This window comes from Balaenoptera acutorostrata, chromosome 3 (genome assembly GCF_949987535.1).
Source record: "Balaenoptera acutorostrata chromosome 3, mBalAcu1.1, whole genome shotgun sequence".
Lineage (NCBI taxonomy): Eukaryota > Metazoa > Chordata > Mammalia > Artiodactyla > Balaenopteridae > Balaenoptera > Balaenoptera acutorostrata.
In genome coordinates, this window is record NC_080066.1 from 170,663,205 (window position 1) to 170,689,537 (window position 26,333).

Genomic DNA, 26,333 nt, shown 5'->3' on the forward strand with positions numbered 1-26,333 from the left:
CATAATTCTGTGGATCTGTTGGGCTCAGCTGGTGGTTCTTTGGTTCCATCAGGTATCAGCTGGTATAACTCATACAACTGCATTCAACTTGGAGTTCGACTGGGGCTGGAATGTCCAAGATGGCTTTACTCAATATCTGGGGAGGCTGGAATGGCTGGGGAGAGCCGGGCCTCTTTCTCCAGCTGAGGGGTCACGCTTCTTACACGGCAACTCATGGATCCAGAGACAGAAAGACAGAACTGCTGGGCTTCTTACCATTTAAGCCTGGAACTGGTACAGCCTCACTTCTACCACATTCTGGTGATCAGAGCAAGTCTCAAGGTCACCCAAGATTCACGGGGAAGCGAAGTAGGCTTCCCCTGTTGATGGGAGGACCAGTAAGTGCTTACAGGGATGGGAGCAGTTAGCTCAAAATCATCTCTGGAAATAGTTGACCACAGGCAACAAGAGTAAAGGAGGGCAGTCTGGATGGAGAACCTGGGTTCAGGCCAAGCACCACTCATGAAGGTTACCTGGCTTACTGGTGCCTCAGTTTCCTCACCTGTAACGCAAAAACTTGGACGTGAAGGCTGTGTAGAGATAGTGTGCCTGGTGAGACCCTTGACTCTTCCATCATTGGAACCCACTCCCCACCCCCCAACCTCCCCCCCAAGAATAATCCATGGGGTCTGCTCTTGCCCCCTTTTTCCTTCCCAATTGAAATTGGAGGGTCTTTTGAAAAAAACACCCACAAATCCCTATGAAACCTCTTTCATCCCACACAAAGAGGCTTAACATTTCTGAATCAAACACCAAAAAAAAGAACTTTACTGGTGGCGCAGTGGTTAAGAATCCACTTACCAATGCAGGGGACACGGGTTCGAGCCCTGGTCCAAGAAGATCCCACATGCTGCGGAGCAACTAATCCCGTGTGCTACAACTACTGAGCCTGTGCTCTAGAGCCTGTGAGTCACAACTACTGAGCCCGTGTGCCACAACTACTGAAGCGCGTGCTCCTAGAGCCCGTGCTCCGCAACAAAAGAAGCCATCGCAGTGAGAAGCCCACGCACCACAACGAAGAGTAGCCCCCGCTCGCTGCAACTAGAGAAAGCCCGCGTGCAGCAAGAGACCCAACACAGCCAAATAAATAAATAAATGTTTTTTAAAAAAACAACCCCCCCCCAAAAAAACAGAGTGGGTATATGTATATGTATAACTGATTCACTTTGCTGTACACCTGAAACTAACACAACATTGTAAATCAACTCTACTCCAATAAAAATTTTTAAAAAAGATTATGAAAACATTTATTCAAGTCAAAGTTTGATTTCTCGGTGTATTAAGGAGATGAATCAAGAGGAATGCTTCTTCTGGGCAGGTGTTTACCTGCAATCTAAGGAAACGTTCCAGAATATTATAACATATTTTTCTCAGTTTAAAGGTAATAAACGATATAAATCATTAAGAAAGAATTACATCACCCATATTATCACCACCCTGAAATAACCGATTAAGACTTTTGTGTCTTTCCCTTTATTTTGTTTTTTTCTGTGTATGTTTGTGGCAGACATTGCCTGTTTTGGGGTCCGTCTCTTCCTCAGGGGCGCTGGTAAACCCTGACCAGTCTAAGAGGAAATCCATTCCTCCTATAGATAACTGGTTTGAGAAGTGGATGTGTGACTTGGTGCTGCTTAATGGTATACAATGGGAATTTTGCCAGGGGGTTTCTGGAAAGGATTCTCTTCTCCAATAAAGACATAAACAAGGCAGGAACACAACATGTTCTGACTCTGGACACTGATGTGTGAGGAGGTAACTCCTGAAGCTTTTGGCGTGGAGGGGGAACTAGCCGACATGTTGATGGAGCCAGAGCCAGAAAGGTGAAATGATCTTGGTTCATAGATGATGTTCGAAAGCCACCTGATTAACCGTTCCTGGAGCTGCCCTATCTCCAAATTTCATGTTCTATGAGATAATATATCCCCTTCATGTTTAAGCCACCCCTACTTATGATTTGCTGTTACTGGCATCCAAAAGCACCCTAACTGCTACAATATATATAGCTGTATAAATATATTTTGTAAAGTTTATTCTTTCATCCAACAAATATTTAATGAGGATGTCCCAGGCTTGAGTCATTCTGCAGACACACTTTGGCTCTGCTTTTTTCCACTTAACATTTTCTCTAGTCATTAAAAATTATTTGTACATGTAATTTTTAAATTGAAGCATAGTTGATGTACAATATTATATAAGTTACAGGTGTACAATATAGTGATTCACAATTTTTAAAGGTTCTACTCCATTTATAGTTATGATAGAATATTAGCTATATTCCCTGTTTATATGTCCTTATAGCTTATTTTGTACATAATATATATATATCTTATGTATACAGAATTTTTAAAAATTTATTTTATTGAAGTATAGTTGATTTACAATGTTGTGTTAATTTCTGCTGTACAGCAAGGTGATTCAGTTATACATATATATGTATATATATATATTCTTTTTCATATTCTTTTCCATTATGGTTTATTACAGGATATTGAATATAGTTACCTGTGCTATACAGTAGGTCATTGATGTTTATCCATTTTATATATAAAAGCTTACATCTGCTGACCCCAACCTCCCACTACATCCCTCCCACATCCCCCTCCCCCTTGGCAACCACAAGTCTGTTCTCTATTATCTGTGAGTCTGTTTCTGTTTTGTAGATAAATGCATTTGTGTCATATTTTAGGTTTCACATATAAGTGATATCATATGGTATTTGTCTTTCTCTTTCTGACTTACTTCACTTAGTATGATAATCTCTAAGTCCATCCACGTTGCTGCAAGTGGCATTATTTCATTCTTTCTGATGGCTGAGTAGTTTTCCATTATTTATATGGACCACATCTTCTTTATCCATTCGTCTGTCAGTGGACACTTAGGTTGTTTCCATGTCTTGGCTATTGTAAATAATGCTGCTATGAACATAGGGATGCAGGTATCTTTTCGAATTACAGTTTTGTCCAGATATATGCCCAAGAGTGGGATTGCTGGATCATATGGCACCTCTATTTTTAGTTTTCTGAGGAACCTCCATACTGTTTTCTGTAGTGGTTGCACCAATTTACATTACCACCAACAGTGCAGGAGGGTTCCTTTTTCTTCACACCCTCTCCAGCACTTATTACTTGTAGACTTTTAATGATGGCCATTCTGACTGGTGTGAGGTGGTACCTCATTGTAGTTTTGATTTGCATTTCTCTAATAATTAGCAACGATGAGCATCTTTTCATGTGTCTATTGGCGATCTGTATATCTTCTTTGGAGAAATGTCTATTTAGGTCTTCTCCCCATTTTTTCGACTGGGTTTTTTGGTTTTTTATTACTGAGTATGAGCTGCTACATTTTGGAAATTAAGCCCTTATTGGTCGCATCATTTGCAATATTTTCTCCCAGTCCGCAAGTTGTCTTTTCATTTTGTTTACCATTGCTGTGCAAAAGCTTATGAGTTTGATTAGGTCACATTTGTTTATTTTTGCTTTTATTTTTATTGCCTTGGGAGACTGACCTAAGAAAACATTGGTATGGTTTATGTCAGAGAATATTTTGCCTGTGTTCTCTTCTAAGAGTTTTATGGTGTCATGTCTTATATTTAAATCTTTAAGCCATTTTGAGTTTATTTTTGTGTAGGGTGTGAGAGTGTGTTCTAACTTCATTGATTTACATGTGGGTTTCCAACTTTCCCAGCACCACTTGCTGAACAGACTGTCTTTTCTTTATATTCTTGCCTCCTTTGCCAAAGATTAATTGACTGTAGGTGTGTGAGTTTATTTCTGGGCTCACTATTCTGTTCCATTGATCCCTATGTCTGTTTTTGTGCCAGTACCATGCTGTTTGATTACTGTAGCTTTGCAGTATTGTCTGAAGTCTGGGAGGGTTTTGCCTCCTGCTTTGTTCTTTTTCCTCAGGATTGCTTTGGCAATTCTGGGCCTCTTATGTTTCCATATAGATTTTAGGATTATTTGTTTTAGTTCTGTTATGTATGTGTAATTTTAATGGCTACTTTTATTTAGTCTTTGCCCTGTTATCTGACACTTAGGTTGCTAAAGATTTTCATTATTAAAAGTAAAGACAGGGTGACATCACTGTACATAATTAGTCACATTTCTAATACTTTGGAGGATATATTCCTAAAAACAAACAAAAAAAAAAACAGAGAGAAAGATATAAATATTTTTAAGATGTCTCATGCATATTCCCAAATTGCTTTCTAGACAGTTTATGCCAATTTGTATGTCCCCATGCAATGTTTGAGATTTGCTGCTGCATCTGAAGTCACTCTCATAATATACATTTTTCTCCAAATGTTTCTGGAAAAAATTATGATTTAAGTCTACAGGACACATTTGCCCAACAAGTCAATGGCATAAAAAAAAAATGGAAAGGGAGACTGTTAACAAATGAAAGAGACTTAAAAGATATACTGCGTGGACCTCGTTAGGATCCTGATTCATACAGATGGTCTGTAAAAATATATTTTTGAGAGACTGAAATGTGGACTGGGTCTGGGTATTGATGTTAAAGAGTTAGTGTTAATTTCGTTAGGTGTGATAACGACATAGTGGTTATACTGGGAAAAAAAAAGTCCTTATCAGTTACAGATGCATCATTATTAATGGATGAAATGGCATGCTGTCTGGGATTTACTTTAAAAAAATTCCAGCAAATAAAGGGGGTAGGGTGGGATAGGAGAAACATGATTGGCAAGATTTTGACAATTGCTGAAACTGGGAAATGAGGGCTTATTATAGTAGTCTCTCTACCTCTGTGTATATTTGAAAAATATAATGCAAAGCTTTTTGATTTTTCACCTTGACTAATTTTTTGAAAGAATATGTAGTTGACACTATACGCATAAAAGGGTGGGAGACGGCAGACCTATTCTCCTCTCTTCATGGTCTAAGTGAAGGGCTCTTTTGGGGTTGACCGGGACGCTGGCAGTGCCTAATTGCTTCATTCCTGGCCCCAAGGACACCAGGGAGCCTGGTTTGGTCCCAGGAGCACATTAAAACAGATCTGAGGGCTTCCCTGGTGGCGCAGCGGTTGAGAATCTGCCTGCCAATGCAGGGGATATGGGTTCGAGCCCTGGTCTGGGAAGATCCCACATGCCGCGGAGCAACTAGACCCGTGAGCCACAATTACTGAGCCTGTGCGTCTGGAGCCTGTGCTCCGCAACAAGAGAGGCCGCGATAGTGAGAGGCCTGCGCACCGCGATGAAGAGTGGCGCCTGCTTGCCACAACTAGAGAAAGCCCTCGCACAGAAACGAAGACCCAACACAGCCATAAATAAATAAATAAATAAATAAATAAATAGACTTGATCAATGCAGGGATGCCACAAACCTTCATTTAAAAAAAAAAAACAAAAAAACCCGATCTGAAATGGCCAAGGGAGCTCGGCCGAAGAAGACTGCCAGGCGAGCTCCCTTGGCCTCCAAACCAAACTCATGTGCCCTTGATCCCCAGTCAGCTAGCTCATCTGCTCCCAGACTCAGGGGCTGGACACAAATCGGATGACTTCAGGCTTGAAGCACAGGAAAGAAACTGTATATTGAAAAGCACCACCTGTGACAATCAGATTCATTTGTGTGCCTATGAAATACAAAGAGACCGAATGCATGGGATGTAACAAGTTTTTAAAACCGATTTAATGGCATCACTGGTCGGGAGAGGCACACGTACATTCAGAAATGTAAGTGAAGACTGTAGGGTTTCAGCTTCTGATTCAGCCGATCCCCTGATTTGGGTACCAGATCTGGCAGCTACTGCAGTCTGGGTGTCTAGGTAAAGCATGGAACTTAGCCGCTTGGTTAATTTCCCTCTCTCAGTTCTACTTACAGTGTGTACACCTGACAGTGGTTTCACTCACTTAGCTTAGGCAGGTGGAAAGATCACAGGCCTGGGAGACAAGATAAATCTCGGTTCTAACTCTGGCTTTACACCTGTACACCCGGGAGCGGGCCTGGGTATTAGGAGTCAGTGATACCTGGCAGAGGGCAGGCCTTTGATAATGCCTGTGTCCTTTTCCTCCACTAAGGAGGACCCTGAGGCTTATTATTCCCAGTCCAAGGGATCCGTAATGCTCAGTATTATGGGACTCAAAAAAGTGGGAGACTTTCTATGAAAAAGCCTGCATTATTAGCTGACACACTGTTAAGCTCTGAGAGTAGTAAAAGCTATGGCAACACCTCTAACTGCAAATATTAGGAAGCTGTCTCCCGTTGCTTCTATGAATAACACCACTTGTGCCATCTGTCATTTTTGCTGATTGAAAAGATGGTCGTGATCAAGCAAATAGTGTAGGTAATCAAAAGTCACAGGTTATCCTTTCTTTCATAAAATTGAATGTTTTAAAACCAAACAAACAAGATAGAATATAGAGATTTTAAATCCCTGGAACATGTTGCAAAATCACTAGAAGTCTCAGTCATTGGAAAAAAATCAGCTTATCAAGCTTGTCAGCTGGCTTCAGCAACAAACCTATATGGATCTCAGTCATTCATCCCAAGTGAGGCTGCATTCGGGACCCTGAAGCCAGGATAGCACTACTGTGCCTTTACTTTGGCCCTTGACTCACTCTGCCTTGTTTTGTAGACAGCAGTTTATCTGTCCCAGCCTGGATGATGGGCTCCTGGAGGCCAAGGACTTTGTCCAGGCCATCATTGTGTGGCCCAGACAACTAGTGCTGCCCCTGACCTTAACAGATGCTCAATAAATAATTGTTCTTACCTTTGACTGAGAGCTACTCATTACTCCTGCTTCTCTGCTGTCCAAGAGGAAAATCATTAAGTTCCTTCTGGGATCAGAGGAACATTTTGTAAAAGAAAACATTTGCCCACTTGAGTCTTGTGTTACACAAGAAAGCTCTCTGTTGGCAAATGCCTCCCCTCACTCCTCCACATATACACCTGTTGTTACCTCTGGGCCTTCCCTTTTTTTTATATATTTTTTTAATTTAACAAATACAGCTCAAAAAATGAGCTGCCCTGTTGAATTGTTTTTTGTTGTTATTGTTGTTTTTTATTGGGGTATAGTTCCTTTACAATGTTGTGTTAGTTTCCACTGCACAACAAAGTGAATCAGCTATACGTATACACATATCCCCTCCCTCTTGGACCTCCCTCCCACCCCACCCCCCATCCCACCCAACTAGGTCACTGCAGAGCACCCAGCTGAGCTCCCTGTGCTATATAGCAGGTTCCCACTAGCTACCTGTTTCACTCATGGTAGTGTATATATGTCAATCTCAATCTCCATCCCCTCTTCCCCACCGTGTCCACATGTTCATTCTCTATGTCTGTGTCTATTCCTGTCCTGCAAATAGGTTCATATGTACCATTTTCCTAGATTCCACATACATGCGTTAATATACGATATTTGTTTTTCTCTTTCTGACTTATGTCACTCTGTATGACAGACTCCAGGTCCATCCACGTCTCTACAAATGACCCAATTTCATTCCTTTTTATGGCTGAATAATATTCCATTGTATATATGTACCACATCTTCTTTATCCATTCCTCTGTTGATGGACATTTAGGTTGCTTCCATGTCCTGACTACTGTAAATAGTGCTGCAGTGAACATTGGGGTGCATGTGTCTTTTTGAATTATGGTTTTCTCAGGGTATCTTGGGCCTTCCCTATTTTCAATAACTTTATCCTTTTTTTGGAATGTTGTTGGGTCAGTAAATGGCTGCAGATAAACGTTTCTCCTTTTTCCTGCGTGTTGCCTCAGTTCTGTTTCAATGAAGAGAGCCGCAATACTCTGCTAGCCTTACAGCTTTGGGGCAAGGGCTCCAGCTTTCATTTTTATATCTTCTTAGTGCAGAAGCATTCACAAGCTTTACTGGTTTCAGGAATTCACTGAGCCAGAGGAGGTTCCCCCCGCAGCCCTAAGTAATCAGGAACTAATCACTCCACACCTTGGTCACGCCTCCATGTTCTTTAGACTGGGTAGAAGAAGACACTGCTCTCAGCTCAGTCCTTAAACTTACTAAGTTTTTTCTTAATTCTCCACTACTTCAACTGCCTCCTTGCAACTCAAGCTTGGGGATAAGAATTAAAGTTACTAACAAGAGAAAAGACAGCAAAGAGAGAATTTCCTTACATCATAATGAAGATATCTAATAAATGAAACCTACACTGCCAAGAGTCACTAAAGGCCTTTAATTTTCAGAACAAGAGTTCCCAGAGAAGAGATGGTGGTCTGACTTTCTCTCTACCATTAAGGGCCAGGGCTGTAACTCCCAGTGGAATTATTCCCTGTCCCTTGCTCCTTCCTTACCTGATCGCCCATTCCACTCCACGCCATCCCGCTAAAAAGCAATCAGTATCTTCCTGCAGGCTCTTGGCTATACATTGTTAATTTCCTACCCTAGATAGACCCTTGTATGCTGAGAAAGGAAAATTGAATTTACTTGGAAAACTAAATGGTAACACAGTTTGCACACCTAGGTGTTTGGGAAAGGTGGCCCGTTGGCTCCACAAGAGGGAGCAGGAGGTCATAATCCCAGAAGCTCACAAATCGCGAGGTCCGATCTGACCACGTCCCAGGATGCACTGGGAGGCAGCCACGGGCTGAGCTGTGGCAGCAAAGAAAAGTGTTGGCTAGATGATAGCAGGGTGTTATCAGGAAAGAGGATAATGGGTGAATCCTAGAGATCCCAATGATGTGGCCCCGGTTAGGAAACTGAGCTTGATAATAAAGAAAAAATACAGGGCTTCCCTGGTGGCGCAGTGGTTGAGAATCTGCCTGCTAATGCAGGGGACACGGGTTCGAGCCCTGCTCTGGGAAGATCCCACATGCCGCGGAGCAACTGGGCCCGTGAGCCACAACTACTGAGCCTGTGCGTCTGGAGCCTGTGCTCCGCAACAAGAGAGGCCGCGATAGTGAGAGGCCCGCACACCGCGATGAAGAGTGGGCCCCGCTTGCCACAACTAGAGAAAGCCCTGGCACAGAAACGAAGACCCGACACAGCCAAAAATAAATAAATTAATTAAAGTTATCCTTTAAAAAAAAAAAAAGAAAAAAGAAAAAATACAAACAAGGAGGTTTGACTTGAATAAAAAAACTGAACCCAGGGTGGCATGATGAGTACTTATTTTTCAGATGGTGTTTATTTTCAGAAGGACTTTGATGCCCATCCCCTCAAACAAATCAGACTGCTCATGTTTACTGAATCATTTGCTTGGAAGAAATTCGTGTCCCTCACAGTGGGCTGAAGATTAGTGCCCCTGAGTGAGAAATACTGAGTGTATTTTTCTTCCGTTTCTCCTTTTTCTCAGTGATGTCCACTGTCCTACAGTTGGTATTCTTACTAACATATCTGTGTGTAGGGGTAGAAAGGTCAAGGAAGTCAAAACTGTGAACAGTAAGAGACAAAGGCAAGAGAGACTTTTTATATGTTATCAAACTATAACAACTAACACCTCAGTTACCACTCCCAAAGCATGAGAGTTTTGTTTAAAGATCGGAAAATCTTGAGCAAATTGTTCATTTCCATATATGCTGGCATGTACTGTTTCTCTGCCTGAAACATCACCACCACCACGCACGCACACACACACACACAAATACACACGCACACACACACATGCACCCTCCTTGCCTTGCCTAACTCCTCTTTAGCTTTAGGTTCTCCCTGTTTAGTCTTCCTAGACCCCAAGTCTGAGATGGGTTTCCCTCTTAATAGCTCCCATAAGACCCTGAACATTCTCCAGCACCACGCTTATCACAACACTTATCACAAAATATAGTAATCACTTCACTCCATTAGAGCTCCATGAAGGCAGGGGCCAGATCTATCTTTTTCCACAGTTCTAGTCCCCATTCCTGGAATGGCAGCCAATAAGTGTTTATAGAATAAATGAACTCTGTAAGACTTTTCTTTGTATGAGCCTTTGTTTATCTCTCTGAACAACGTCTGTTAAGTATGGTTGTTCAGGTCATCTACTGTATGAGGACATCTAGCAGAATCGGGAGGGGAGGCTGAAATCCAGCCCACGTTCTCATCACCAAGCCACTGTCACTGGTGGTATCCACTCAGAGGAAGAGGTACCTTTCTCTGATTTGCACTGTGGCACCATGTGCGCTTTGAGCAGCCCAGCTCTGAACAACGCTTAGTGTCTTCAACAGCAAGTCAGAATTCTCCCTCTCGTTCCTAGAAAGGCTAGGACAGAGTGCTTTTACCAAACTGTTTCTTCAGGTCCTTTGCCAGCCATCAAAGCCAAGACTGACCCCATTCACGGCAAAGATCTCCCTCACTCTCCTCTGATTTGTGTCTCCTGCAGGGTTTGGGATGACGACTCCAGCCACAGTAGAAGGAAAAATCTTTCTGATCTTCTATGGCCTCCTCGGGTGCTCCAGCACCATCCTGTTCTTCAACCTCTTCCTGGAGCGCCTGATCACCGTCATCGCCTGCATCATGAAATCATGCCACCAGCGGCAGCTCCGGAGGCGGGGGGCCTCGCCCCAGCAGAGCCTGAATAACCCGGGGAAAGGTGAGGTGGACCGCTCGGCTGGCTGGAAGCCCTCCGTGTACTATGTCATGCTGATCCTGTGCATGGCCTCCCTCCTCATCTCCTGCTGCGTGTCCGCCATGTACACCTCCGTGGAAGGATGGAGCTACTTCGACGCACTCTACTTCTGCTTTGTGGCTTTCAGCACCATTGGCTTTGGGGACCTCGTCAGCAGCCAGAACGCCCGGTATGCCAGCCAGGGCCTCTACCGCTTCGCCAACTTCGTCTTCATCCTCATGGGCGTCTGCTGCATCTACTCCTTGTTCAATGTCATCTCCATCCTCATTAAACAGTCCATGAACTGGATCCTGAGGAAGATGGATGGCGGGTGCTGCCAACAATGCCAAAGACGACTCTTGCAGTCCCGGAGGAACGTGGTGATGCCAGGCACTGTCCAGAACCGGTGCAACATCTCCATAGAAACGGATGGAGTCAGAGAGAGTGACACGGATGGGCGGCGTCTCTCGGGTGAGATGATCTCCATGAAGGACTTCTTGGCGGCCAACAAGGTCTCACTAGCCATCCTCCAGAAGCAGCTGTCCGAAACGGCCAATGGCTGCCCCCACCAGACCAGCACTCTGTCACTGGACAATGAATTCTCAGGGGGGGTAGGAGCCTTTGCAATAATGAACAACAGGCTGGCAGAGACCAGCGGGGACAGGTAGGGGCAAGCAGAGAATGGACAACGAGGGTACTGTCACCCAGCTCAGCTCTGTGCCCTGGCTGGGTTCATTCTGCTCCTTCTAGCCTGGAGCCCAGCTTGAGAAATCTCATCTTCTTGTCTCCAGCAAACAGCCACTTCCCAGGGCTGCGGGAACCTGCAGCCTCCATGCCTTTCTCCTTATCTTTATTCTTTAAGTCTAAATTCAGTCTTTTAAAAATGAACCACAAAAGCAGTCTAAGACATCACGTTGTCTTCTTTACCCACCTTGCTGCAGGGTTTTAACTGCCTAAGAGAGGGAGGGCTTCCTTAAGCCTTGATATCCTGCTGCTCTATTTTTCATTTGGAAATAAAAATCCTGAAGATCCTGATTTTCCCCTGGAACTCTGAACAGCTGAATTAACTGCCTCTCTTAGTCCCTTCAACAAAGGGAGGGTGGGAACTGTTTGAGAATGTGACTGGGCTTTCTTTTTGCTGGGCTTCCTTCTGGGCAGATTCATCCATGGGGCCATGGCTAGGGAAAGCATCTGTTCCTCTTTATACCTGCCTCTCTATTTTTGTTTTTCCTTTCTTTTATTTTTAAGCTCTTAACGCTTGACTAAGGTGTCTGTGGGACCTCAGTGTGGTAAGAAAACAAAATTCAGCTTCAGGCCTTTAAACTGAGGCGTGGTGGTGGGAAGACTCACTCTTGTCACTAAGCTCTATTCTTAACACGTTATGCTCTGTTCTTAACACGTTAAGCTCTACTGAATGGACCCTTTGAATGGTCCCAGAGACCACTTCATTTTTACCAGGGCTTGGGGCCCATTGCAAAGATAATGGCTGACTATTTATTAGAATCGAAAGTTTAATAAATCCTCATTTTATTAACGAAGATTACATGATTGCTCATTAAGGACATTGGGGGGAGGGTGCCTAATTAAACAGGCACTTACTGCACTCAGAGAAAAAGGAAATAGGAAGTTAATTTTAAGAATGTGAACATCATCTTGGATTCTTGGCTGGAGAAACATTCTAGACCACATAATGAAACTTGGCTTCTCTTGTCTAATCCATTTCATTTCTGCCTTGTGGTATTGTAACAAGTCTAATTACATAACCTCCCATGTTGTTAAAGCAGTCCATGCTAGGAACAAGAGCTGTTGATCTTCTTCATCTACGCAGGAGAGAAGATTTGGGGGGATGAGAGCAGAGTTCATAAGAGATAGCTGCAGTTTTTATAAGATGAGAATGGTGTCCAAAAGGCACTTTCAGAAATGAGGAAGAAAGATGGGCGCCATAAAGAAGATAAAGCAGAAAAGCTCTGCCCAGTGAAACTGAATTGTTGAGCAGAAAGCATCAGGCTGGGAGGACCCTTAGGAACCATCCCATCCAACCCCCTTGTTTTTGACACAAGGAAACAGAGGCACGCAGGGATTGCTCCTTGTCTGAATGCTCAGGGCTGATGGGGCGCAGCTAGGAGAAGCGCCCAGGTCTCTGATGAAGTCTGGGCTCTTCACCCATGCTCTACCCAGCCTCAGAACACCCCCAACAGCTCCCTCTCCAGACTGAGTTGACTTTTCTTCCAGCTGGCAAACCCAGATATTTTCTTTACGGTACCAGGAGTGCCCTAGAGCCAAAGTGTGATAAGCAGCAGTGCTGGGCTTTGAACTTAGGGCTGTGAAGCTCCAAAGTCAGAGATCTTCAACCATTACCTTGTATCACGCTTACAGGGCAGCAGCCTGGAGCTACTGCAAAACCCTTGTTAGGAACTTCTGATCATAAACTGAGCTCCCTGGGGGCTCTGCCCTGCACGAGGCACTGTGGGGATGGGGAGAGCATCTGGGTCCCTGTCCCTAGGGGATTTCTTGATCTCCACATTCCTGGTACAGGGACTGGCACGAAGCAAGGCCTTGCTTCTCTAACCTGGGTCCCTAGAGATCTCGCAGGTGTACCAAGAGGCCAAGAAGCATCAGTATAAGCAAGCCTCATCTTTCTGGAGGGTCAGTTTTACTAAATGATTTTTGCAGAGAGATGTTATGTCAAAACACATCTATTTAAGTAGGTCCCAAAATTGGCATAAACTTTTAAGCTAAACATGAAAAACATTTGTGATCTTATGATGAGCTTTCTAAGTCTTCTCAGAGTCTCAGAGGATGAGTTTGTTCTCCTCTAGGTTGGGGGTTCCCTGGTGGAAACACTTGAGAACCAGTGTAAGGAGAGAAAAGTGCAGTGCATTTAAGATGGATGGATAGATGGATGGGAGTAACATGCCAAAAAAATTACAAAACTAGGAAACTTCGTTTAGATAAACCTCTTTATACTTACCCTTAGGCGTGAGTTGGTCAATAAGAGAATTTCTAGATAGTAATATCAAAGCTGGAGTTCAAAACCTGGAGCCCACAAATCCCCTAATATTGTTATGTATGCGTACATGAACGTGAGCGGAAACACACATGTGCAATTTCCTAGGTAACGAGCTTCATGGTTTTCATCATGTTTCCAAAGGGGTCCTCACATCTTCACTAGAGTAAGAACGTTTACTGCTATTTTCTCTTGTTACCTTTGTCCCCACTCAGCATGTCTCTAGCCCTCCTGACCAGTTCTCTCTATTCTGTTCTCTCTGAACTGTCACTGTGTGACCTTTTGGTTGGCCCAGGTTCTTCTGTTTAGGAACCCAGAGACTCCCCGGAGTGATAAAGGACCTTTTGACTCAGCATCATGAGGTGGTCAGGCTTCATCCATGGCTGGGCTCACAGCTGGCCATCTTGAGCTCTCTGTGACGCTGTAAATGTGAACTGGCCTTGAATGCAGGGACCTCAAAGCTAAGACCCAAGTGACCATCAAGTTTCTCAAGTGACCATCATCCCACGCACTTGCACAAGTTTTGTTATATCTCCATCCTACCTGAAATAGTATCTTCTTGATATTTTAATCAGCTCAGTTTTAATCAGTTTTGTTTTAAAAAGAAACCTTTTCTCACTACCTAAACAGAAGACTCGTCACTTGCCATAAACAGAAAATAGAGTCATTGCAAACACCAATAAAATGAAGATAAAACTATGTTATAAAATTCTAACAAGATCCCGTATCCTAGTAAAGGCTTTAATCCCGAGATCTTTTCTCTCTCGGTTAAAAACGGAGATTGGCAAATGTGGGGGGGAGTTGTTATAAAGACTCATTAGCACCAAACAGAGACTCTCTTCATGATGTAATGAAAGGACTGGAAGAGAATTGGGAAGGGAGTAACTTTCTCACCGTACGATTCAGTGTTAATTCATTCCAAGCCTGCGGGCCCCGAAAATCATCTCATGTTCCACCCAAATCATTGGTGCACATCCCACATTGGGGGGGCTACATAAAAGTAACAAAATACAGCACAGTTTCTGAGGTCATGCCCACCACGTGGTAAAGAACAGTTCTTGGATTTGAACACCAGGCCCAGTAGTTCTAATGTGAGAGACAGTGGGCAGGTCTCTCAACCTCACTGTGTCCCATTCCCTCTGTACCTGTGATGTGGAAACAGTAGCAACACCAGATCAAATGAGGAGATGCTCAGGGCAGGGCTTTGTGGCCTCTGAGGAGCTGCAAATGCAGTGGGCGCTGGTGGTCCACGTGCTACGGGGGTGGGGGGACGTTATATCCAACAGGGAAAGATTTTGTTCTCTTCTTGCACCTGCCACCCAGCACTTGCCACACTGCACTTCATTAACTGTTCTCATTTATTAAATGGTGTCACTCTTGGTGATGGTTATATACTAAACCAAAAGACCCCAATGCCTTTGTTTCTGTTCCACTGAGTCCTTTTATTTTAGTATTAGCTGAGCCAATTGAAATGATTTGGCACAGTAGAATGTTCTGGGAAAGCTGTAATATCTTGGATATTGCTAGAATTTTATAGCTTTTAAGGCTTATCCATTCACAGTTGTAATATTTTGACTTTCATAACCACATTGCGAAGTAGGTAGGGTACTTATCTTCAAACTGCCTTTAATCTTTTCTGAAATAAGAGAGAGAAATAATCACACTTCACATAAAAATTAACTGGGGTTCAGATTGAAGTAAGTTAGAGAATAAGTAAGTTAAAATTATACAGACTGGGTTTGAAGTTTGGCTTTGTCACCTTCTGGCTATATGAACATGGGAAAATTACTTAATGTTTTAAAGCCTGGTTTCCTCATTGTTAATGTGGGAACAGTTGTATCTGCATTGCAGCATCACTGCACCAGGAAAATGAAGTGATCTGGGTCTAGGCTCTCATCATCAGGACTATGGTCCCTAAGCCCTTGGAAGTGAAGGATGATAAGTCACAGCATTTCAGAAGCCAAAGGAAAAACAAGACCAGCTTCTAGAAGAGCCCATTTTATTCCAAGATTTGGAAAGAAAGGAAGTTTCCTCCTTCTTATATGACATAATGTAATACATTCTTTTATGACCAAGTGAGATTTATCCCTAGGATGCAAGGATGGTTTAACATTCACAAAGCAATAAATGTGATACACCACCAATAGGCTGAAGATAAAAATCATAGAGTCATCTCAATAGATGTAGAAAAAGCATTTGACAAAATACAGCATCCTTTCATGATAAAAAAAAACTCTCAACAAATTGGGTATAGAAGGAATGTACCACAGCATAATAAAGGCCATAGATGACAAGCCCACAGCTAACATCATACTCAACAGTGAAAGGCTGAAATCTTTTAAGGTCAGGAACAAGACAAGGATGCCCACTCTCATCATTCCTATTGAACATAGTACTGGAAATCCTAGCCAGAGAAATTAGGCAAGAAAAAAAAATAAAAGGTATCTAAATCAGAAAGGAAGAAGTAAAAATTCTCTCTGCAGATGGTATGATCTTACATATGGAAAATCCAAAAGACTCCACAAAAAATGTTGTTAGAATTAATCAATGAATTCAGTAAAGTTGCAGGATACAAAATCAGTTGTATTTCTATACACTAACAATGAAATATCTGAAAAAGAAGTAAAAGAATCCCATTTATATTAACATCAAAAACAATAAAATATTTAGGAATAAATTTAACCAAGAAGTTGAAAGATCTGTACACTGAAAACTATAAGACTTTGATTAAAGAAATTAAAGACACAAATAAAAGATATCCCATGTTAATGAGTCAAAAAAATTAATATTGGTAAAATGGCCATAATACCCCAAACCATCTGTAAATTCAATGCAATCTCTATCAAAATTCCAATGGCATTTTTCACAGAAATAGAAAAATAACCCTACAATTTGTATGAAACCACAAAGACCCCAAATAGCCAAAACAATCCTTAGAAAGAAGAACAAAGCTGGAGGCATCACGCTTTCTGACTTCAAACTATATTACAAGGCTATAGTAATCAAAACAGTATGGTACTGGCATAAAACCAAACACATGGACCAATGGAACAGAATCAAAAGCCCAGAAATAAACCCAAGCATATGCAGTCAACTAATATTTGATTAGGGAGCCAAGAATACTCAATAGAGAGAAGACAGCCTCTTCAATAAATGGTTCTGGGAAAATTGGACATTCACTCATGCATTCAAGCAAAAGAATAAAAGCAATACATTCATTCGTTCAAGCAAAAGAATAAAACTAGACCCTTATCTTACACCACTCACAAAAATTAACTCAAAATGGATTAAATACATAAATACTGAAACCATAAAACTCCTAGAAGAAAACATAGGGGGAAATCTCCTTGACATTGGTCTTGGCAATGATTTTTTTAGATATGACACCAAAAGGACAAGCAATAAAGGCACAAATAAACAAGAGGGGCTACATCAAACTTAAAAGCTCTGCATAGCAAAAGAAATAACAAGATGAAAAGGCAACCTACAGAATGGGAGAAATTATTTGCAAACCATCTATCTGATAAGAGGTTAATATCTAAAATGTGTATGGAATTCATGCAACTCAACAGCAAAAAAATCAAACAATCTGATTTAAAAATGGGCAGAGGACCTGAATAAACATTTTTCCAAAGAAGACAAACAAACGGCCAATAGATACGTGAAAAAATTCTCAATGTCATACTCTCTGTGCCTCCAGAGGAATGGGGTTATCTATAGCCATGTACCACATGGGAAGCAATGAGGAAATTCCCACCCCTTACTTAAACAAAAAAGTGTACTGGAAGATTCAGTCTTCTGGTATGGAAAAAAGGTAGCCTAGTGGTTTGATAGATTGTCTTGTCATCTCATTTAAAAATTTAGCTACTGCTTCCTGGATATACAGTGGTGTGCTAATAATGTGGGATGGAAAGTACCAGATGAGGTGGGAATTCTCATGCCTGGCTGTGCATCAGCATCCTTTAAGGACTTTTGTTAACACGACAGACTCTCAGGTTCCATTCCTCACCTACTGAAAAATATTCTCTGATGCTGGAACCTCAGAAATATATTTTGCACAGTGTTCATTGGTGCTTTTGACGTGCAGTCAGGTTGAGAGCCCCTGTTGAGGAGGAGCTTGTTATCTTGGGTTCCAGAAATGACTGTATATAATTAGTAAGGATGATCTAACAAGAACAGTACCTTACCTGGCATAATCTTTATACTTTTTGAAGAGCTTCCATGTGTGCCATGTGCCACTTGATCCTGATGACAGTCCTGTGAAGAAGGCATCACCATTCCCACATTTCTGATGAGGAAACTGAGCCTCAGAAAAATGTAAGGACTTGATAAAACTTCTGGCCTCTACCCCTAGATGTGGAGAGCTGGAAGGAACATCACTCCAGCCAAACAATGAAAAAGAGCCAGATGAGCTTCAAATTCTCCACTTTGTGGGAAATCACTGGAGAGCTGAGGTCGCAGAGCAACTGGCCCAAAACAGGAGGAAAAACATAATCTGCCGAAGAAGAGGAAACGCAAGTGCTCACTTAGCTGGGGTAGAAGCATTTAGCCAGAATAATTGATGAACTGGTGAATGATGAGTCTAGCCTCGTGGGATGTGTGAAGCCCCAAGGTCCACAGAAACTGGAGGAGCCCACACCCTCTTGCAGATCTTTTCTCCATGAACCCCACTGAGCACTCACAGAAGAGACCCAAAAGAGCTCCAAGAAAGTGTCCATCATGGCACAAAGCCAGAGGAGGGGAGTGGCTGCCACGTGGGGAGAGAAACTCCACCAGGACCCTCTCTCTCCTGTCTCCCCTATGGGACAAAAGCCTTAATGTGGAGTGGAGGTGGGGCAACAAAATCTGCTCTCAGGGCAGAGTGAAAACTCACTGCAGTGGGGGCAAGGGGACAGAAAAGCATCTCTGCTTCAGGGAGAGAGGCAGGAATATGTGCTGCACCAAAAGGCACAGGCAGGGGACAAGCAGGAGGACTGGGACGAACACGCCCCTGATGCCCAAGGACAGGGCACCTCTCTGAAACTAAGGCTGAATCTGAACAACACAAACACTCCCAACCTCCTCCCCATCGAGCTCAGGAGCTTCCGATGACAGGTATCAGCGGCATACTGCTGGGAAGATGAGAGTGTGCAAAGAGACCCTATCTCAGAAGGGTGCAGGGAGAAGACCTAACATTCAAGATCAAACAGACCTCGCTCTGGCAAATCAAGTTTCATTCTAAACACAAGGATTGCTACAGGTATGTGAGGCCTGGGGAGCAGAGGGTAACCATAGCAACCACCAACCTCAAATCCAGGCCAACTGCTAACTGGATTAATTCAAACATCCACACTAAGCATCTATCAATAGGAAAGGCATGCTCGTGTCTAGGCACAAAAACTCTGCCTCAGTCTCTGCTGACATACACAAGATGCCCAGCTTTCAAGAAAAAAAATTATGAGACAGGCCAAAAACATCGAAAAAGAAAACTTCCCCCAGAGACAAAGCAATTGTCAGAACCAGACTCAGATTTGAAACAGATGTTAGACAATATCTGGCAGGGAATTTAAAATAACTATCATTAGTATGTTAAAGATTCAAGAGGAAAAAGTGGGCATCAGGCAACATCGGATGGATAATTTCAGTAGGGAGATGGAAACTATAAGACAGAATCAAGTAGAAATGCTAGAAATAAAAAACATAGCAACAGAGGTAAACAGTGCCCTTGACAGGCTCGTCAGTCGACTGACACAGCCAAGAAGAGAATCCACGAACTTGAAGATAGGCCAATAGAAATTGCTCAAACTAAACCACAAAGAGATGAAAGAATGAAAAAAAAATGACATCCAAGAGCTTTGGGACAATATCAAATGGGCTAGCACATGAATAATTGGAATCCCAGGAGAAAACAATGAGAACAGAGCAGAAGATATATTTGAAGAAATAATAGCTGAGAATTTTCCAAAATTAATGACAGAAACCAAGATCCAAGAAGCTCATAGAACACCTAGCAAGTTTTAGATATAAACACAAACACACACATATATAATACACAAATGCACACCACATACACCTAGGCATATCATTCAAATTGCAGAAGACAAAAGACAAAAAATCTTGAAGGCAGCTAGGAAAAAAAAGAACATTACATTCACAAGAACAAGATAAAAATTACAACAGATCTCTCATCAGAAACCATGGCTGTCATAAGACAGTAGTATGACATCTTTAAAATGCTGAAATTTTTTAAAGAACCCCTGTCAATCCAGAATTCTATATCCATCAAAAATCTTTCAAAAGGGGAGGAGAAATAAATACTTTCTCAAACTAAAACTTAGAGAATTCATTGCCAGCAAACCTACCCTTCAAGAAATGTTTTTTAAAGTTCTTCAACATTTTAAAACAATGGGAGAGAAGGAACAACTCTTCCAAACAGAAGAATTCTAATTAGTAAATGTAGAGGAAATTAAGGAAATAGTGAATTACCATTAGAACACCAAAGTAATAATTGCTGCAGGTGAGACCCACAGATGGATGCTAAAATTAGTGATGTAAAAGTTTAAGAAGAACCAGGATATTTGCAGTCTCAAAGGATCTCCTCCAACCACCAAAATATTTAGTCATTACAAAAAGAAAAATAGTCACTTAACAGTGGACAATTCTGGTGGACACCACATTAATCAATTGAGTGGAGTTAATGTCACCAGTGACACCATGATGTCACAAATATCATGAGCCACCTAAAATGATGCATCGAGACGGGAGCAGCATCTAAAGCATCCTTTGCAATAACTTCGATCCAATCATGAGAAAGCATCAGACAGACCCAAACTGAGGGACATTCTACAAAATAACTGAAAAGTATTCTTCAAAAATTTCAAGCCAGTGAAAGACAAGACTAAAGAGGCATGACAACTAAATGCATGTGGGATGCTGCACTGAATTCTGGAATATAAAACAGACTTTAGTGGACAAACCGGGGTGACATTCAATAAATTCTATAGTCTACTTAATAGTATTATACCAAGGTTACAGTCTTAGTTTTGATGATTGTTCTATGGTTATGTAAGATGTTAAATAAGAAGCTGGATAAAAGGTATATAGAAACTCTCTGCACTATTTTTTTTTTTTTAAAGGATTTTCTTATTTATTTATTTATTTATTTATTTTTGGCTGTGTTGGGTCTTCGGTTCGTGCGAGGGCTTTCTCCAGTTGCGGCAAGCGGGGGCCACTCTTCATCGCGGTGCGGGGACCGCTCTTCATCGCGGTGCGCGGGCCTTTCTCTATCGCGGCCCCTCCCGTCGCGGGGCACAGGCTCCAGACGCGCAGGCTCAGCAATTGTGGCTCACGGGCCCAGCTGCTCCGTGGCATGTGGGATCTTCCCAGACCAGGGCTCGAACCCGTGTCCCCTGCATTAGCAGGCAGATTCCCAACCACTGCGCCACCAGGGAAGCCCTGCACTATTTTTACAACTTGACTGTAAGTCTAAAATTATCTCAAAGTAAAAAGTTAAAAAGAAAAAACCCAAGACTTTTTCGAGTTTGCACACAGCCAGTCACAGCTCAGCGTGGGCTGTGACTTGAGCGTAGTACAGCCGTGATTCCAGACCAGTTCTCACATCCTAAGCAGGTCTTGGCCATTGCTCTAAAGCTGTAGTTCTAAGAGTATGGTCCTCAGATTGGCAGCCTTAACAGCAGCACCTGGGAAGTTTGAAGTGCAACTATCTCAGGCCCCAAACCTGACTTAAAAGAATCAGAAACTCTGAGGGTAGGGCCCAGCAATCTGTATTTTAACAAGTTTTTCAGGCAATCTTTTCCAGTAAAGAGTGCTTTCCTGAGCATGAGCTATAAAGGATGGGAAAGAGACCCTCCCTGGGACCCAGCCTGCATCCCCATCAGGCTATTCCACTGTTGCCAGATCCCAGTGGCTCTCAGAAATTAATTTCTTCTGTATCTCAGAGCCATTTCTAATCATTTTGAATTTCCCAGACACTAAAATAACTACTCTGGAAACTATGCTCCCTGCAAGTTATTAGATGAAGGTAATGATTCTGGATTTAGGCAGAAGATGGTGTTTTTCTGTTTGCAAGGGATTTTTTAAAAAATATCATCTCATAGTTGTCCTTGGGTAGATTTCTGTGTGTTCCTAGGGCATTTGTTGAGTGAATTTTGTTTAGTCTTCCCAGCAGCTGGCCTTGGAATTTAAGTCATTACAGAATTCCCTGCCAGTGGGAGCCACGCGTTCAGTATGTCCTACGTTCCTCAAAAATCACCATAATCCCCTAGGGAGATTGTTTTTAATGCAGATTTTCAGGACTTTCCCCAGACCTTCTCAATCAGAACCTCTATGGGTGGGACCAAGGAATCTGCATTTTTTATTTTAATATACATCCACCATCCCCGTAAAAATCAGTCCTTCAGCACATTAACATTCGAGAACCACTGCTTTGTGGGGTTAGGTGGGAGGAAGAAAGGACATCGCCTCAAAGAAGATGCAGGATCTGCCTCGGGTTTGCTGAGAAAGATTCATGGACACCTGAGATTGTAAATTGCAGCAGAGCTTTGTGCATTCAGCTTGGTTGGGCTGATGGCCACTGAGACGATCACCTGCATGGTGCACCCATTCCCATGATTTATTCCTGACTTTCTCTGACCTGTGTGGGAACTTGGGCACCACCCCATCCGCTTCTCCATGTGCAATGGAAATGTTCATCTCTGCTTTCTCGCAGGCTCTTGTAAGTCAGTTCAATATTTAGTAAGTATCAAGACCTGCCCTGTGTGAGCTGCTTTGAAGGTACAGAGCAAATCTCAGGCAGTCAGTCCCTGACTTTAGGGACACACTCAACACACTTTATATAACTAAGGGTTGAAAACAAAGTATCTGAAAAATTTCCAGGGTGACCAGGAAGGGGTGAGTGTCCGTGTGGACTGAGCAAGTCAGGGAGATCGCATGGAAGAGGTGGGCTGGGAGCTAGGACCGGGAGAATGGATACGAGCAGTAAAAAACTCTGCTGAAGGCATAGGTAGGTGAGAAAGGGAGAAGGAAGATCATGACTGCAAGGAAAGAGACTGTGTCCTGCAACCAACATTGAATATTTAAGAGCACCTCCCATGCGCAAGGGAAGTCAGGGGTGAGAACAAGTCTAGAGCTGAAGGAAACTGCTTGCTCATCTTTTTCTGGAATTATTTTTCTCCCTCCTCTAAGGAGAGTCTGCCCTGACTCTTCTCTTTCCTTTACTAGAATCTCTCTCCTTCTTGGTCACCCTGGGTCCTCCGGGATTTTACACTAACTGCAAGGACCCTTTAAACTCTCCGTGAGTCGCTTAAGCTCAGTCTAGTGGGAATGGAAGGTAGCAACCAGCCTCAACACCTCATGCTCCTGGAGAAGAGACATGGGACAGAGGAGAGTGATGAGCTGAGCGGCACCACCTGGGGAAGACGCGCAGGCCACAGCCTGTTGTATCAGCCAGAGGTCTGCAGAGACACGGAACCCATAGGTTGTGTAGATACATAGAGATTTCTTTTAAGGAATTGGCTCATGCACATGTGGGGATCGGCAAGTCCAAAATCTGCAGGGCAGGCCAACAGTCTGGAGACCCAGGGAAGAGTTGATGTTGCAGCTCAAGATCAAAGGCAGTCCAGAGGCAGAACTCCCTCTTCCTCCGGGGACCTCAGTCTTTTTCTCTTGAGGTCTTCAACTGATTGGATGAGGCCCACCCACATTTTGTACAGTCATCTGCTCTACTCAAAATCTACCAATATAAAGGTTCATCTCATCTTAAAATAGCTCCACAGCAATATCCAGACTGGTGTTTGACCAAATATTTGGGTACCTTGCCCAAGCCAAGTTGACATAAAATTAACCATCATCACATCCATCAAACCCCTCAGAGCCTAAAGCAGAAAAAAATCAGAAACTATCCTAAGCCCTGAAATCCCCTCCAGTTGAGCTTCAGAGAGAATGCCCAAAATGGCACACTCTCGCCTCAGGGGTCTGGACCTCAGCTCTGAGGGAGGGGCGAGCACTCCTCTAAGTGTCCAGGGTCCCCCTCAGCCACTCTCCCTCTGCTCTAGGGGCGGTAGCTGCTTTCTGCAGTTGCTGCATCTGCACACTTAAGATCCTCCTTCCCCCTTTGAGTGGTTAACACCTTTCACCAGGTAACCATTCCTTCTGTTAAATTTTCCCTGTTCAGATTGTCGGTGTGGTTTCCGTCTCCAAATGGACTCTGATTAAATCAGAGGGAGAGCCCTGAGGAGAGCACCTTTGATCCTTCCCTTCCCTAATTCAGCTGGGAGACTGAAGAAGGGAGAGAAGAGAAAATTCTATCCTCTGCCGAAAGTGGAAGCTGCTGTCTGTAGTTTCTCCTCTAGCCTTTTTCCTTCAACAGGGCATCCTCTTCTCTCACTGTACACTTGAATCATTTGAGAGCTTTAAAAAATATATGATGCCCCATTCCTGTCTCCAGGGATTCTGGCTCAGTTGGTCTGGGATGGTGCTCAGTCATGAGTATAATTTAGTTGCTTCCATAGTTGTTACAAGAGAGAACTGCATGATGTACTAAATTTATGCTGTATAAATTGCTATATAAATTCTGTGTTTCTATGTATTTTTTTTATTTTCCCTGAGCTATATTTTGTAAGATTTGTTTTGAAATTTTTATCCTGGCTCAGGAGAGAGGTGGTTTGGTCCTCACTCAGCCTCAGGAGAAGAGCATGAGTAGGAAAGTCAGATTAGACATCCATGTCTTGCCTCCTGCAGGGAGGCCACAAAACATGCTCTTCTTTGTTGGATCCACGTGTCAAAACATAATTTTCAAAAAATTAATATCATAATTCTCATGCAAATATACAGTGAGCAAAAAGAGAAGATTTCTTTTTTTTTAATAGAAGATATCTTTAACTCAGTGAGGGAACAAAAAGGAAAGAAAAAATGAGAGATGACAAATCATTCAAAGGATGATAGGAGATACATAATTCATATGTATGTACACACACACAGTGAAAGAAAAGATGCTGGAATAAGATTGCTAAATTAGATACAAAGTGGGTAAAGCTAACAGATTTATACAGAACACTCCACCAAACAACAGCAGAACACACATTTTTTTCAAGGGCACATGGAACAGTCTCCAGGATACACCATATGTCAGGCCACAAAACAAGTCTTAACAGAAAGATTAAAATCATACAGAGTATCTTTTCCAATCACAACAGAATGAAACTAGAAATCAATAGCAGAAGGAAAACTGAAAAATTCACAAATATGTGGAAATTAAGTAACTCTTATGCAACCAATAAGTCAGAGAAGAAATCACAAGGGAAATTAGAAAATATCTTGAGACAAACGAAAATGAAAATACAACCTACCAAAACTTATGGAATGCAGCAGAAGCAGAGTTAAGAGGAAAATTTATAGCTATAAGTGATTACATTAAAAAGAAGCAAGGGGCTTCCCTGGTGGCGCAGTGGTTGGGAGTCTGCCTGCCAATGCAGGGGACACGGGTTCGAGCCCTGGTCTGGGAGGATCCCACATGCCGCGGAGCGACTGGGCCTGTGGGCCACAATTACTGAGCCTGCGCGTCTGGGGCCTGTGCTCCGCAACAAGAGAGGCCGCGATAGTGAGAGGCCTGCGCACCGCGATGAAGAGTGGTCCCCACTTGCCACAACTAGAGAGAGCCCTCGCACAGAAACGAAGACCCAACACAGTCATAAATAAATAAAAAATAAATAAATAAATAAAAATTAAAAAAAAAAAAAGGAGAGGACTTGAAAAATTAAAAAAAAAAAAAAAAAAAAAAGAAGCAAGATCTCAAATTCATGACCTAACTTTACACCTGAAGGAATTAGAAAATGAACAAAGTAAACCCAAAGCTAGCAGAGGAAGGGAATAATAACGTAGAGGTAAATAAAATAGACAATACGACAATAGAAAAAAAATAAACAAAACCAAGAACTGGTTCTTCAAAAACATCAACAAAATTTACAAAAGTTTAGCTAGATTGACTAAGGAAAAATGAGCGAAGACTCAAATGACTAAAATAAAAAAATGAAATTGGGAACATTACTATTGATTTTACAGAAATAAAAAGATTGTAAGAGAATACTGTGAGCACTTGTATAACAACAAATTGGATAACCTAGGTGAAATGCAGAAATATCTATAAACATACACTCTACCAAGACTGAATCACAAAGAAATAAAAAACCTGAATAGAGATTGAATCCATAATGAAAAACCTCCCAACAAGGAAAAGCCCTGGACCAGATGACTCCACTGGTGGAATCTACTAAACATTTTAAAATAATGCCAATTCTTCTCAAACTATTCCAAAAGTTGAAGGGGAGGTAACATTTTCTAACTCATTCTACAAGGCTGCATTACCCTGATACCAAAGCCAAACAAGAACATGACAAGAAAACTATAGAATGATATCCCTTATGAACATTAATGTGAAAATCCTCAAAAAAAAAAAAAAATACTAGCAAACTGAATTCAACAGCCTATTGAAAGGGCTATACACCATGACCAAGTGGGATTTGTTCCTGGAATGCAAGAATGATTCAACACATGAAAATCAATCAACGTAACACATCACATCAACAGAATGAAGGGATGAAAAACACATGATCATCTCAATTGATGCAGAAAAAGTATTTGACAAAATTCAACACCCTTTCATAATAAAAACATTCAACAAATGAGGAATAGAAGGAAGCTACCTCAACCTAATAAAGCCCAAATATGAAAAACCCACAGTTAGTATCATTCTCAATGATGAAAGACTAAATGCTTTTCC

At 42.3% G+C, this 26,333-nt stretch overlaps 1 protein-coding gene across 1 annotated transcript in view; it reads left to right on the forward strand.

The window, feature by feature from the left end:
- The window catches only part of LOC130707522 (potassium channel subfamily K member 13-like), a 124,401-nt gene extending 113,098 nt beyond the window's left edge, over window positions 1-11,303 (forward strand). The window contains exon 2 of the mRNA XM_057542482.1: window positions 10,327-11,303. Within this exon, the coding sequence (XP_057398465.1) occupies window positions 10,327-11,219 (893 nt within the window). The 3' untranslated portion in view covers window positions 11,220-11,303. The remainder of the gene's footprint in view (window positions 1-10,326) is intronic.
- The last annotated feature ends 15,030 nt before the right edge of the window (window positions 11,304-26,333 follow it).